We start from the raw sequence: 15,642 nt of genomic DNA, 5'->3' as shown, positions 1-15,642 counted from the left end.
AAAATACAAGTTCTATAAATGCCTAAAAATACATTGTACCCACCGCTTAGTTTGGTCTTGATGCACGCAGCAGTTCTACGAGGGCGACTCATTCCTGTTTCATTTTCAGCAAATACTCTAAACTCATATTCTGTGGCCTCAGCCAGTCCTGGCATGGTGAACTCTATTTCCTTAAGTCTCTGCTTGTTGCATTTTTTCCAAGTGCTTTCAGTGGATTTCCTGCACTCCAGCCAGTAGCCCAGTACCTCTTTTCCACCGTCACACTCTGGAGCTTGCCAGCGGATGGTAATATAGTTGTTTGTCACATTCACTGTATCGATCTCACCTGGCTGACTTGGCTTGTCTGAATAGCAAAAGAAAGGTTTGCTTAGTGATCATATTTTAATGTTGTACCAAAACTAACTCTAACTAACTCTGTGACTATATTTTCACTTAATCTTTTATGTTTATTTTGCTGTGTGTGAAACTAAATTATTCACAATAATTGTTGTTTTTAGAGGTTGCTGACTCACCAAATGGATCTTTGCATGTGACTGGATCAGACAGAGGACCGGCCTCACTCTCGCCTATGTCATTGACAGCAATGATGCGAAACTGGTACTCTGTGTCAGGGGTGAGTCCGTGCAGTGTAAACATGGTAGAGAGGACCTTAGTGTGGTGGCGGGACCATGTCTCATCAGTCACAACCTTGTACTCAACAAAGTAGCCAGTAATGACAGAACCCCCATCATCCTTTGGTCTGGACCAGGCTAAGGCCACAGAACTTTTGGTGACGTCCATTACCTCTGGTGGGGTACTAGAAGGCTCGGGAGGACCTAGTTTTAAACACAAAGATGGCTTATTCAAAACTTAATGATGTTATAGAGTTTAAAAGCACTTCTGGCTAAGGAATACTGGCACTTACATAAAGGAGTCTTGGGCACCAGTGGCTGATCTGACTTTAGAGAGGCACTTATTCCAAAGGTGTTTTCAGCTGTGACCTTGAAAAGGTATTGTGTTCCCTCCTTCAGGCCCTTGACAACCAGCTGAGTGTCAGTTACTCTAGAGTCTACAGTGAACCATGCATTTCTGGATGCCTCGCGCCTTTCAACAATGTAACCCAGGATCTCTGAGCCACCGTCATCAGTGGGTGAATTCCAGGACACCTTGACAGAGTTAGCCTGGACCTCCTCAAAGATCATTGGTCCTCCTGGAGCACTTGGACGGCCGATAACTTTTACCTTGATTTGGGCTCTCTTCTTGCCAACTTTGTTCTCAAGTAGGAGGTCGTACACACCAGAGTCACTTCTCTCGCCTCCCTTGATCACTAGCTCAGTAGCATCCTCACTGGAAGCAATCATGGCTTTGGAGGACACATTACCTCCATCTTTTGACCACTTGCAGATTGGATGGGGTTTACCCTTAATGGGCACAGAAAGTCTTATGACTCCTCCTTGGCGGACCACGTACACATCTTTGTATTTCACCTCTAGATCATAGTCCGGAGATTCTAGAGGAGAAAGATTCATTTTTATTCAGTATTTGTTTAAAACGTTTACAAATTATTACTGTATAAGTGTACTTCATAGGTTCTTACCAAGCATCTCAGTTACTCTGATGGTTCCTGGCACTTCAGCAGGCTCTCCAGAACCACCAGCATTGCAGGCCATCACATGGAATTTGAATTCCTCTCCTTGTGGCATGTTGGTAAGTGTGTACTCACAGATCAAAGATGGGGTAGTATTGCACTTGATCCAGGCCATACTGCCTACCTTCTGCATCTCAATCAGGTAACCATCCACCCGTGCGTCTCCCTCTTCATCGGGAGGACTCCAAGCCAGTGATACAGTGGATTTGGTGGTATCTGTAATTCTTGGGTTCTGAGGACAGCCAGGTGGATCTAAGTGAAGACAAAAAGCATGCCAATGTTTCTAGTTGCTGGTGACACCACTGTAACAGAATGAATGGTTTAAGTGAAACATATCTGTTGTCAAAATGTTCTCCTACCAATTGGATCTGTGGCCACTGCTGGAAGGGAAGGCAGACTTGCTTTGCTAATTCCTCTAGCATTGACAGCAATGATTCTATGTTCATATTCCAGGCCCTCAATGAGCTCTGTTGATCTGTATCTGGTCATTGTGATAGGGTTCTTGTTGGCACGGACCCATCTATCAGACCTAACTTCCTTGCGCTCAATGATGTATCCAGAAACCTCAAGTCCACCGTCTTCATCTGGAGGATGCCATACCACAGTCATGCCATCTCGAGAAACATCAAATATTGTTGGGCGGCCAGGAGGTCCAGGCACATCTATGGAGGTGAAGAAACGTGTTACCGTACTGCAAAACAATATAAGCTGACAGTCACAAGGGGGAAAGACATCTTACTCTTCAAGCTCCTGCAAGTAATAATATCCGACTGCAGGAATTCTCCAGTGCCGTAGCGATTCGTGGCAGCTGCTCGGAAGACATACTCATCTCCCTCAATTAGATTGTCAAACTTGAAAGTTGGTCGGCTAACAGAGTCACAGACAGGCATCCAGCCTGGTCTATGAGCATCACGCTGCTCCACCACATAGCCACTGATTGGAGCGCCTCCATCTCTGACTGGGGGATCCCAGCTGCATGTTACAGTAGTTGCATCAACCTCGTCAAACCTGATGGGTCCCTTTGGTACATCAGGTTTAGCTGGTAAAAGGTATTGGAATAAATAAATTGGTTGAAATTGGATACAACTGGGTCAAATAAATGTGATAATGACAATGAAATAAGAGTTTGTTTCTCACAGAGAACGATGACCTTGACGACCTCGCTGATAGCACCAACAGCATTCTTTAATTCCAGTGTGTAGTCACCAGTGTCGTCGATAGTCGTGTCAGATACTGTCAGTTTGGAGAACTTGCCAGTGCTCTTGATCTTTACACGGTCTGTGACTTTCATTTTGTTGTCACTAAAGTACCAGGAGCAGACGGGAGGGGGTCTACCGATAATGGGAAAGTCCAGCTCCAGAGTCTTGCCGGCCAAGACGTTCACAAGTTTCTGGGGAATACTGGAGAAATCCACTGTGGGCATCACTGGAATAGAATGACACATGTAGTAGTTGAGATCAATTCCTAACATGCTTTTGTGTAAACTAAGTTTTGAAGCATGTTCCATTGATCCACTTTATTTGTAAGTTTGTTACGTTTAGGTCTCACCTCTCTGTTCTTGTACAGTGACACCTGTAACGAGTTCTTTGGGCTCACTGGCACCTCTGCTGTTGATTGCTTTGATTCTGAACAGGTACTGCTCATTCTCATTCAGCTTTTCAATAGTGTGTACAACATCTGTGAGTTTTAATGTGGCAACCTTCATCCATTTGTCAGTGCCAAACTTGCAGGCCTCAATGACGTAGCCTGTCAGTCTGCTGCCGCCATCATGCTCTGGCTTTTCCCAACTCAAGGTAACAGTGCTCTTGGTAACGTCAATCACCTCCAGTTTGTGCGGGGACAAAGGCACCTGGCAGACAAGTACAACGTCAGGCGTCTCGCAGGGCTCTCCTATGCCATAAATGTTTTCGGGGAGGACCCGGAAGTAGTACAGCATTCCCTCCATTAGGCCATCAATCTTGTATGATGTCTTGCTGCACTTAGAGGTAACGGTCTTGTAAGCTCTCATGGAGGCCTCACGCCTCTCAATGATAAAGTTGTTGACAGGAGCACCACCATCAACAGTGGGAGCCTCCCAGGAGATGGTGGCAGATTCTTTTGTCAGCTCCTTTATTTTGATTGGCCCAGCTGGTCCAGGTGTATCTAACAATAAATACACATTCTGCAGTTAACACATTATCAAAAGAAGGCAAATAAAATCCATCTAATAAAACTAACATTTTATGTAACTTATAGTTATACTAGCTATATTAACCCACGTACCATAGACTTTGACCAAAATGTTTACTTCCTGTTTTCCAGCAGGGTTTTCAGCCACCAGTGTGTATTTGCCAGCATCATAGCGATTAACTTTATCTATGATGAGTGTGGTAGATTTGTTGGTGATTTCAATGAACCCTCTGTTGTGGAGGTCCACACCAGGCTTGCTCCAAGTGATGGCAGGAGTGGGGCGACCAGTGATGTTGACAAAAAGACGCAGACAGCCTCCAGCACGGAGACAAATCGTCTTCTTCAGATCATCATGGAGCTCAAAGTCGGGAGTTTCTGTGTAGGAAAACAGTTTTACGGTGTAACTGACAATTTGCCATCTAATGTTAAGGACAGGTGATAATTTTGCATTCCACTCTCACCAATTCTTTCTACTGGCTCTGTCTCAGCACAGGGTTCACTGAAGTCACCGGTGCCATTGATGTTGATTGCAGCCACTCTGAAGCAGTACTTTTTGCCTGCAGAAAGCCCAGTTACCACAGATTCTGCAGTACGGAGGGTCTTTTCATGGACCCTCTTCCATTCCTCAGCTTTGGCCTCCTTCATCTCCAAGACATAGCCAATCACATCGGCTCCTCCATCCTCCACAGGGCGGGACCAGGCTAGACTGATCCTGTCAGCGTTGGTATCAGTGATACGGGGGATAGATGGAGCAGCTGGGGTGCCTGAGAGGAAACAACAATGAAAAAATTCACTGTTCAATCATCTGATCTTCATTTGCATATAATGTTGATTAATATGATTAAAAACAATGGAACTTACATGTTGGCACTCTGCAGACAACATACAAAGAAACCTCACTGGGTTCACTCTCCCCAGCTTTGTTGATTGCTGTCACTCTGAACTGGTAGATGTTACCTTCTGTCAAAGCTGACACCTTCAGCGTGGTGTCCAAGTAAGTGCCATCCCTATTCACCTTTACCCAGCGAGCACTCTTTCTCTCACGTCTTTCCACCAGGTAATGGATCAATGGACTGCCACCATCACTCTCTGGCTTCAGCCACTGGATGGTAGCAAAATCTTTTCCTGAAACCAGGATCTCAGGAGGACCTGGGGGACTTGGCACAGCTGAAGAAAGCACGAGAACAGTATAGTATTAGTATTAGGTTTGATTTGGTTTTAAATTTGCAGAAGAATCCAGTACTTTTGAGCATTAGATTAGACAGATTTTGTTTTAAATATAAAAGCAGAAAGTAGGCTTGAACATTTGTAATAATGCACATACTGAAAGTGTTTCTGGCAACCATAGGCCCTGATTGTAGGGGCACTCCAACTCCATATTTGTTGACACCCCGGACTCTGAATAGGTACTCCGTGTTCTTAAACAGTCCAGTGATGGTACATGTCATCTCCTTGCACTCCGCATGCATGATGACCCAGTTGAGGCGGTTAGTGTCACGCCGCTCCACAATGTAGTGTGAGATGTCATCACCACCATCCTCCAGAGGAGGCTTCCAGCTAAGTGTGCATGATTCGTCAGTGATCTTGCTAATGTCAATACTGCCTTCACACACTCCGGGAGTATCTGGACATAAAATGCATGACAACAAATTATATTCCACAACATTTCAATTAACTGAATGAATGGCTGAAGCTAAAAACAACGTACCTAGCACTTTGACGTTGACCTCAGCAGTCTTGGTTCCACTTACATTCCTGACTGTAAGAATGTACTTTCCAGTGTCGTCTCTGTCACAGAACTTGATGATTGCCATAGCCCTGGTTGAAGTGTACTGCAGATGGTACTTTTCACAAAAGTCCAGTTCCTTGTCACCCTTGGACCAGCAAACCTTTGGGTCAGGCCTACCTCCTACTGCAGCATCAAGAACCAGGTCTGAACCAGCTCTTACTGTCACAGTTTCCGACAGGAGTTTACTGTCCAGTTGTGCCTTTGGAGGCTCTGTTGAACAAAGGCAGCATGATTATGAACCACGTTACTATAGCATTCCTTGGTTATGACTATTTCCATTGAAATAAACCTACCAGACTTTAGATGTTGAACACAATGACACAAAATAAAATATGTACAATACAAACATGCTGTTTGTATTGGATTACAATTGCAAAATCGTACCAAAGTCAGTCTTGCACTGCACGGACCCAGTGGACTCAGAGGGCTTGCTGAAGACTTGGTTGGTGTTCTTGGCAATGACTCTGAACTCGTAGGGCTCCCCCTCTCCCAGGGCAGTGACAGTGTAGAATGTGTCTGTCACGTTAGTGTAATTACACTTGAGCCAGCGTCCCTCTCCAGTCAAAGTGTATGGCTTGCGTTCAATGATGTAACCCACAATAGGACTGCCACCATCATTCAGTGGAGCAGACCATTTGAGGGAGACAGTGGTTCTTGTAACATTTGTGACTTCTGGTTTACTTGGTGGGTCTAAACATTTGAGCAAAGTTTTTTGTTAGACATGTTTGAGCCACAGAATGTACTGTAGTAAGCCACTAGAGGCTGTGTCACACTAAAATATGTCAAAACTCACCAACTGGGTTTTGAGCAACTGCTCCTTTGGAGGCCTCACTGGCTTTGCTCAGCCCAGCACTGTTCATGGCGTACACCCTAAACTGGTACTCCAGGCCCTCAACCAGACCTTCCACCTTGTAGTAGCACTCAAAGCAAGGAATTGTATTCTCTCTCACCCACAGAATATTGTTCCTCTCCTTCTTTTCTATCCAGTAGCCTGTCACCTTGCTTCCACCATCATGGTAAGGCTCCTCCCATTTAATCGTCAGTGTATTAGCAGTGATGTTGAAGACAGAAGGCTTTGTTGGAGGGCCAGGAGGTGCTTTCATTAAAAAAGGATAAGATTTTGTTATTGAAAGCACTCATGTAGTATATTTGTTGATTATGTAAAGACATCGCCTTATGGAGTATAACTTACTGAAAGGATGCTCTGCAACAATTGTCTCCGACTCAGTGGGCTTGCTGACACCAAATCTATTCTCGGCAGACACCCTGAATGTGTACTGCATATATTTGGTCAGGTGACCAACATAAAGAGATGTGCGCTTCACGCTAGAGTTGATCAGTTGCCAAGCAGTGGAGCCAGACTCACGCTTTTCCACAATATAGTTGGTGATGTCAGTGCCACCATCATCCTCTGGTGGTTCCCAGTTTATGACACAGGACTCAGAGGTAATAGAGGAGATTTTGACAGGTCCAGTTGGAGGACTGGGTCTACCTATAACATTGACTTCAATAGTGAAGGTCTTGGTTCCTGCCACATTCTCCAGTGTCAGGTAATATTTACCGCCATCACCTCTCATCGCTTCCTTAACTGAGATGCTGGTCCTATCCTTAGATACTTTGATAGATACTCTGTCTGAGCTCTTCAGCCTCATTTCTTCTAGCTTCCAGGTGACTTTAGGACCAGGCCTGCCACTGATGGGTACATCGATGACGAAGGTGCTACCAGATCTACATGTGACCAACTGGTTGGTGATCTCGCTGAGGTCAGCGGCAGGTTCAATGTGAGGTTCCTTTACCAGCACCGGAGCCAGAGTTTCCCTGGGCTTGCTGTAGCCAGCTTCGTTCTTAGCTTTTACACGGAAGTCGTACTCGTCGCCCTTGTTGAGATTTTCAACCACATAAGTAAGATTTTTGGTGTTTCCAACAACAACCCATTTATCTGTGCCATTTGGTCTAGCCTCTAGTACATAGCACTGGATACGGCTGCCACCATCATGCTCAGGTTTCAGCCAGCCCAGTGACACTGAATTGTCTGTAGTGTCTAGGATGTCCATTCGCTTCGGAGATGCTGGCTCTGCAGTGGCGGTGACAGGCTCAGGCAGCTCGAATGCCTCACCAACACCGTGTTGGTTCTCTGCTGAGACCCTGAAGAAGTATGGCACTCCCTCCAGCAAGTCCTGAATCTTCATACTGTGTTGTGTGCACTTGCCACCAGACTGCTGCCAAGTACGACGGCTAGCCTCACGCCTTTCAACAATATAGTGATGGATCCGGGCACCGCCATCATTGACTGGAGGCTCCCAAATAAGTGTGACTGATCCTCTGCACACTTCCTTAAAGGTAACACTCTGTGGAGGCCCAGGAGTGTCCATAACCTTTACGGTGAATGTAATGGCCTTGCTACCACTGGGATTCTCTAAACTAACAGTATATTTGCCTGTATCATTTCTGGAGCAGTTCTCAATGCTTAGGGAACTGTAACCATCTGTACTTGTGATCTCTGACATGACACTTAGTTCTCGTTCTTCCTTCACCCAGGTGACAGCAGGAGTAGGCTTTCCTCTGAAGTGGATTCCTAGGCACACAGAATCTCCTGCCTTGACAATGTGTGTCTGCTTGAAAGTGGCATCAATATCCACCTGAGGCGCTGTTAGCCTGTCTAGGGCCTGAGCAGGCTCTTCAGTCTCCTTGCCTTCGCCTCTGCCCACATGATTTACAGCTGCTACACGGAACTTGTACTTGGCTCCTGTCTGTAGACCAGTCACTACATAATTTGTTTCTGCCACCAGCTCTTGGTTTACTCTCATCCATTCCTTCTCCTCTTCCTTCACCATCTCAATAATGTAGCCCAGGATTTCCATGCCACCATCATCTGCTGGCCTGCTCCATTCCAGGCTCATGGAGGTGTTGGTGGAGTCAGACACACACACCACAGATGGAGCACAAGGAATATCCTTTGGTTCAGCGGCCTTAATAGGTATGGAGATGTTGCTGGGAGCTCCAACACCAGCATCATTTACAGCTATGACACGGAATTCGTATTCCATATTCTCTGTCAGGTGCAGCACCTTGTGAGCACATTCCACAATGGGTTTCTTAGTGGTGACCTTGTAGAACCGTACAGTCTTTTTCTCTCGTTTTTCCAAGATGTAGTACTGAATCGGATTTCCTCCATCAGATATTGGAGGAGTCCAGGACAGGGTGATGCTCTCTCCCGTCAATTCAGTGGCTTCCGGCGTGCCTGGAGCATCAGGAGTAGCTGGGGAAAGCAATTTTGATTTGTTAATTTGACGTGCAGAAATCTGAATTTGGTCTTAAAAATTTGAACTTTTGAAACACCTACTATATTGCATCTGAGCAATGATGGGGCTAGATTCCAAATGTCTACCAACTCCAAACTTGTTAACAGCAGAGACCCTAAACTGGTACTCATTGGTCTTGATGAGTTTTGTTGCACTGAAAGTACACACTTTACATTCATCAGTAACCAAGGCCCAGGAAATCTTGGCAGTCTCACGTTTCTCAATTATATAATGTGAGATTCCAGAGCAGCCATCATTCTCTGGAGGGTTCCAGGACAGAGTGCATTTGCCCTCTGAAATGTTGCTGAAAGTGATGGGTCCTACTGGCTCCCCAGGTGTGTCTGTAACACATACAGATGAGATTGGTGTGACAAAATGAGTAAATAAAGGTTTACTCTAAAGGTCTGTATTATAACTGTATATATACAGAAAACATACCTTGAACCTGAACAACAATGTCCTCCTTTTTGCTCCCGGAGCTGTTGGTAGCCTCCACAGTATAAAGGCCACGGTGTGTGCGGTCAGCATCCCTAACAAAGAGAGTGCTGGACCCAGCTACGCTGATGACATCCATCATCTTTTTGGTTATTTGCACACCATCTCTGTACCATGTAACCTTGGGAACTGGACGTCCTGTGATAGTCGCCTTTAACCTAATGTTGTCTCCTGCCTTGACTGTCAAACCCTCAAAATATTCTGGTCCAAACTCGATATTTGGAGTAGCTGGTTTGGAGACATAGTAGGCATTAATCTGCAGTCCTCAGTTTAACAGAGCTAACACATGGCTGGGTTTACGCTGACTAAAAGTCAGGTACTAACATTAAAATCAGGTCCTGTTATTACTCACCATTTTCACTTCTGATTGCAATCATTCCAGAGGAGTTGGATGGGGGACTAACAACACCAATGGCATTTCTGGCAATGATTCTGAACTCATAACGTTCATTTGTTGCCAATCCAGTAACTCTATACTGGCACTCATGTACATCAGTCAAGTTGGCCTTAAACCAGCGTCCGTGTCCTTGCCGCTTCTCAATGTTGTAGCCAGTAATCTTGCTACCGCCATCACGTTTGGGTGCCTCCCATTTTAGTATCACAGAGTCACTAGTTACATCGATATAATCGGGCTGTCCAGGAGGATCTGAAAGATATGAGATATGCAGTTTGACTTATTCTCATGACACAATATTTTCTTTTTTCAGTTTTTAATTTTACATAAAGCTGTATATCAAGGCAATTTAGTAATTTTCACTCACCAACAGGACTAACGGCCATAGTGGACTTGCTCTCATCACTCATTCGGCTAAATCCAGCATCATTTTGTGCATAGACTCTAAAAGAGTACTCAAGACCTTCAATGAGCTCCAGAATCCTGTACTCCATTTCCTTGATCAGCACGATGTTCACCTTTTGCCACATGATGCTGTTCTTTTCCTTCTTCTGTACATGGTAACCCTGAATAGGGGTGCCGCCGTCATAGATGGGTTTTTCCCACTGAATGGTCATGCCATCATTGGTGACATTGTACACCACAGGCTTTCCTGGTGGGCCAGGTGGTCTGAATTGGTGCTTGGCAATGACCATCTGCGAGACCAGAGGCTCACTGACACCATATCTGTTTTCAGCACACACTCTGAACTGGTACTGGACACCTTTGATGAGGTTGATGATTTTAAATTGAGTACCTTCCACACTGGAGCAGGCCATCTTCCAGTCAGACTGGGAGGTATCACGCTTTTCCACAGTGTAGCAAGAGATATCTCCACCGCCATAGTCATCGGGTTCATCCCATGAGATCATGATGCTCTCGGCTCTCACTTCATCAAGTCGGATAGGTCCAGTGGGTTTTGATGGAGGTCCAAGTGCAATGACATTGATGTGGAAGGATCTCCTGTTGACTTTATTGTCAAGGGTCAAGGTGTATTTGCCTTCATTTTCCTTCTTCACATTCTTAATTGTTAGTGTGGCTTTGTTTTCAGTTTTTTTGAAACGTATTTGGTCACTCTCTTTTAAAGGCAAGTTGTCCTTCAGCCACAGAATAGAAGGTCTTGGTTTACCTATGTATGGCAGCTCAATGTGCACATTGTGACCCAGGCGAACACTGATGCAGCCATTTGAATATTCTGCCAGGTTTGCCTCGGGTGTGATGATATAGTCAATGACTTTGATTGGCCCAATCTCGACAAAGTCACTATGTCCCTTCTCATTTCTGGCAGCAACTCGGAAAAACATCTCTGAGTGCTCTTTAAGTTTCTTGATCTCAAACTCACACTGGCGGCTAGTTCCTCCCATCGACCAGTCCTCATTTTTGAGCTTCTTCTCAATAATGTAGTCAGAGATTACACTGCCACCATCATAATCAGGCTTAAGCCACTGCAATGTGACGGATGTTTTGGATGAATCCTTCATAGAGACTTCCTTGACTGGCCCTGGAGTTTCTGTTGCCTTCACAGGCTCAAGTGTCTCACATGGATCACCAATACCATTCTCATTCTCTGCTAACACGCGGAAAAAGAAGGATGTCTTTTCTGAGAGATCTTCAGCAGTGTATGTTGTGTTTGTGCACTTGGTTGTCACTGCAGAGTAGGACCTCTTGGAGGAGTCCCTTTTCTCAACAACATAGTTTGTGATCTCTGCACCACCATCAAGAAGTGGAGGGTCCCAGCTGAGAGTAACCTTTCCACGGGTCACATCTTTAAACACCAGGTTCCTGCACTGAGCTGGAGTGTCTTGAACCTTAACTGACAGGGTCAGTGTCTTGGGTTCTCCAACTCCATTGTCAATCCTAACTGTATATTTTCCAGTATCAAGCCTGGTCACATCACGCATTACAAGAGCTGTGGTCGTGTCTGAGTGGTGGAACTCATACTTGTTGTTACAATCAATGCATTCTTCTCCCTTGCTCCAAGAAGCAGTCGGAACAGGTCTGCCCTTCATAGGTACAGATAGCTCCACATCTTTTCCGGCCTTCACAATGTAATGAGTTCTCATGGCTACATCTGAGTCAATCTGGGCCTCCTCTGGGAAAATTAGGACAAGTACTGTATCAAAGCTATGTGTATTTGAGTGCAAAACTGAAAACACAGCATAATTTTAATAGCAGTTATTAATTTACCCAAAATATCCTTAGCCTGCACAGGCTCAGTCATCTCCAAATGCTCCCCACGGCCAGCACAGTTCACAGCTGAGACTCTGAAGAAATAGTTGACATTTGGTTTCAAATCATGGACCGTGTACTCTGTTGTCTTGACCTCTCCCTTGGAGGTAACCATAGCCCAGTCCTTCTCTCCTTCAACAAGCTTCTCCACCATGTAGCTGGTGACCTCACTGCCTCCATCCCATTCGGGTTTGGACCAACCCAAGGTAATGGAAGTCTTTGTGGAATCCACTATCTTTAGCTTGCAAGGCTCATATGGTGGATCTGTACACAAAACATTTTATTTCGAGAAGGTATATACTTTTGATGATGATGACGATTATGACAATTATTAGGTTTTATTTAAAAATGTAGTACTTACCAACTGGGTCAGCAGCTTTGTAAAAGTCCGATGAGTCAGAAAATGGCCCCTCTCCAGCCTTGTTAATTGCACAGACACGATATTGGTACTCGTTTCCTTCTGTTAGGTGGTAGACGGTGTGTTTTATGTCAGTGACAGGGTCTTTGTACACTCTTATCCAGCGCAAACTCTTCTTGTCACGTCTTTCCAGGTAGTAACCAGTCACAGTGCTACCCCCATCTACACCTGGTTTGTCCCATTCCACCACCATAGTGGACTTAGTGATGATATTTACCTCAGGAGTGCGAGGCTGGCCAGGGGTTACTAGAATAAAAAAAAAACAATGATGCAAGTGTCAAAATTTTTTAAGAAAATGTGACAAATTCTATATACACTTTTATAAAATGGGATCACTAAAGATATATTCAAAAGATAACTTTACATGGCAGCAAACTGATTGCACTCTAATGCCAAAAACTCACCAAAGGCATTCTTTGCAATAACAGGCTCTGATTCCAGTGGCTCGCCAACTCCATACTTATTAACTCCCATGACACGGAACACATATTCATTTCCACGCACAAGCTTCCCAACAGTGATGTGGGTTTGCTCCTGCTTGTCGGATACTGTTGACCAAACCATACGGCTGGTCTCACGCCTCTCAACAATGTAATGGGTCACTTTGGAGCCTCCTTGGTCAGACTCCGGCACAGGTTCCCAATTTAGGATGATTCTATCTGCTGTAACGGAGTTAAAGTTTATGATGCCAGCTGGGGGCCCAGGTTTGTCTAGGAGAAAGCAAATATGGAAAAACTAATAAACAACAAACAAATGATGCAAGTTTTGCATTAAAAGAACATTTCAGCTCAAACTGACAAGAATAGAGTTTCAGAATACCTAGGATTTCAATCCTGATGGTTGCAGAGGCTGATCCAAAAACATTCCTGAGCTTAAGCTCATATGAGCCTGTGTCAAATCGGGTTGCATCCTTGATTATAACAGCGGAAGAGTCTGTTGTGCTTTCAACAGAGACAGTAGAAGACGCCACCAACTCTTTTCCATCTTTGAGCCACTCAGTGGTTGGTAGCGGCTTGGCAATGAGTCCAACTCTGAGCTTTACTGAAGCTCCAGCCTTGTATTGAACCACATCCAGATACTCAGGAGGAAGGTCAATGGCTGGGGTTCCTGCATGGCATATGATATTATTATATATAAAACTTATGCATGTCATAAAAGTACAATATACAAATAACAGTAGATAGAAATAAAAAAAGAAAACGTACCACATGCATCGACACAAGTGACCGGACCGGCAACAATAGATGGATTGCTAACCGACCCAACTGCATTCTTCGCAAACACTCTGAATTCATAAGACTCATCTTGACTCAGTCCAGATACAGTAAAGCCCAGATCAATTATATTTGTGAAGTTGGCCTTCACCCATCTTCCAGTGGGAGCTTCCCTCCTTTCGACACTGTAGCCAGTAATTTTGCTGCCACCATCGAATGGGGGTCTCTGCCAGGCCAGGCTGACTGAGTTCTTAGTGACTTCTGTGATATGGACATTTGCTGGAGGCTCTGGTAAATTAAAGTATACAACAATTTGTTTGTTGTCACAACAACAAAAAAGCTTCTTGAAATGAAATAATAATAATTATATTATATATTTTGGACTTAGCACCCCTTTTAGGGTTTTAGGCTGTATGTCTAAATTAGAAACACTTACCACAGGCATCAATAGCAAGCACCTCTTCAGATGTCTTGCTCATCTTTCCAATACCTGCAGCATTTTCAGCTGCCACCTTAAATTCATAGATAAGGCCTGCACAGATGTTTGTGACTCGCCACTGGTTTCCTGGGATTGCTGTTTTATTGACCTTCTGCCAAAGGATGCTGCTCCTTTCCTTCATCTGAAGATGATATCCAATTACAGGGTTCCCACCGTCATTTACAGGCTCATTCCAGCAGACTGTCAGGCTCTCTCTAGATACATAGCTGATCCATGGTGTTGATGGAGGTCCAGGAATAGCTGTAACCAATTGTTTTTATGTATATGATAATTCAGAAATATGGAATATCATGAGTAGGTTTTATTGGGAAATAGTTGTAGTAAAACATACTGTAATAGGGTAAAATCACTCTAGTTAACTGATTTCTAGTTTCCATAATTTACAGTTAACAGCCAAAAGGACTTACTGTATGGAAGCTTTATAGTGACAGGTTTGCTGTCAACGTGATCGCTGACACCATAACGATTTTCAGCCTTGACTCTGAATTGGTACTCCTCTCCCTTGGTCAGCTTTGTCACTTTGATTGAGTTTCTGGCAATGGTTGTTGAAACTTCTGCCCAGGTAGGAGTGCTTGTTTCACGTTTCAGAACAATGTAATTGGTAACAGGACTACCACCATCATACTCTGGAGGAGCCCATTTAAGACACACTGTGGTTTCACCAACCTCGCCTATTTCAACTGGGCCAACTGGAGGACCAGGTCTGTCCAGAACAACAAAGACAATAAAGATCTTGGTGGTACCTCCAGCATTTGAAGCCGTGACTTCATATTTGCCAGCATCAGTTGAACTGCTTTCCTTTAGAGCGATAATTAAGCTGTCTGGTGTTACTTCAGTCAGCAGCTTCTGAGATCCCTTAATGACAACGTTGTTCTTGGACATAGTGACCTTAGGCATTGGCCGGCCAGTCAGAGGAATTTCAAAGGTCAAGTCAGATCCTGCTTTTACATAAACTGTTTTCTTGGGGAAGTTCTTCAAATTGAATTCTGGAGCCTCTGTTGAAATATAAAACAGGGCCCTGATGAGTAATGTAAAAAAGAAATACGATTTTCTTTTCATATAATCTGAATGAAAATCAAAATAAAGTAAGCAGGGTAAGTAAAACTTAAAATGTAAAGAATATTATACCGTGAATTTCCTTGACGATAACAGGGACTATCATCTCTTTTGGCTCACTAAGTCCAGCATGGTTCTCAGCACGGACTCTGAAAAAGTACTCAGCACCCTCCCTTAGGCTCTTGATTGTGTGGGTCAGGGTTCTCACTGTGGCACACTTTACCCACTTTGTCTGTCCCTTCTCCAGGGCATCAATGAGATATCCTGTGACTCTACTACCTCCATCATATTCTGGTCTTGTCCAGGCAATGCTAATGCTGTCCTTGGTAACATTCACAACTCCTAGTTTCGTAGGTACACTTGGTACCTCTGTAAGAGGGAGCATAACGTTTCATTAAACATATTTTTTGG

The 15,642-nt window shown here is 44.4% G+C and overlaps 1 protein-coding gene across 22 annotated transcripts in view; it reads right to left on the bottom strand.

The window, feature by feature from the left end:
- The window catches only part of ttn.1 (titin, tandem duplicate 1), a 173,208-nt gene that overhangs the window by 9,788 nt on the left and 147,778 nt on the right, over positions 1-15,642 (bottom strand). For all 22 annotated transcript variants that reach the window (XM_041068717.2, XM_055504775.1, XM_041068719.2 and 19 more), the window contains 28 exons: positions 15,304-15,600; positions 14,583-15,170; positions 14,113-14,415; positions 13,668-13,964; positions 13,282-13,569; positions 12,867-13,172; positions 12,406-12,708; positions 12,003-12,308; positions 10,144-11,907; positions 9,735-10,028; positions 9,326-9,610; positions 8,929-9,228; positions 6,778-8,844; positions 6,379-6,681; positions 5,970-6,275; positions 5,505-5,795; positions 5,121-5,420; positions 4,658-4,963; positions 4,258-4,560; positions 3,890-4,171; positions 3,176-3,769; positions 2,765-3,052; positions 2,367-2,666; positions 1,987-2,289; positions 1,577-1,879; positions 905-1,489; positions 513-815; positions 44-343 (listed from right to left, as the gene is read on the bottom strand). In XM_041068717.2, coding sequence (XP_040924651.1) covers positions 44-343; positions 513-815; positions 905-1,489; positions 1,577-1,879; positions 1,987-2,289; positions 2,367-2,666; positions 2,765-3,052; positions 3,176-3,769; positions 3,890-4,171; positions 4,258-4,560; positions 4,658-4,963; positions 5,121-5,420; positions 5,505-5,795; positions 5,970-6,275; positions 6,379-6,681; positions 6,778-8,844; positions 8,929-9,228; positions 9,326-9,610; positions 9,735-10,028; positions 10,144-11,907; positions 12,003-12,308; positions 12,406-12,708; positions 12,867-13,172; positions 13,282-13,569; positions 13,668-13,964; positions 14,113-14,415; positions 14,583-15,170; positions 15,304-15,600 — 12,465 coding nt within the window. The remainder of the gene's footprint in view (positions 1-43; positions 344-512; positions 816-904; positions 1,490-1,576; positions 1,880-1,986; positions 2,290-2,366; positions 2,667-2,764; positions 3,053-3,175; positions 3,770-3,889; positions 4,172-4,257; positions 4,561-4,657; positions 4,964-5,120; positions 5,421-5,504; positions 5,796-5,969; positions 6,276-6,378; positions 6,682-6,777; positions 8,845-8,928; positions 9,229-9,325; positions 9,611-9,734; positions 10,029-10,143; positions 11,908-12,002; positions 12,309-12,405; positions 12,709-12,866; positions 13,173-13,281; positions 13,570-13,667; positions 13,965-14,112; positions 14,416-14,582; positions 15,171-15,303; positions 15,601-15,642) is intronic.

The sequence above is a fragment of the Betta splendens genome, chromosome 21, assembly GCF_900634795.4.
Source record: "Betta splendens chromosome 21, fBetSpl5.4, whole genome shotgun sequence".
NCBI lineage: Eukaryota > Metazoa > Chordata > Actinopteri > Anabantiformes > Osphronemidae > Betta > Betta splendens.
Note: the sequence above shows the minus strand (reverse complement) of the source record. Positions and strands in the feature narration are given on the sequence as shown.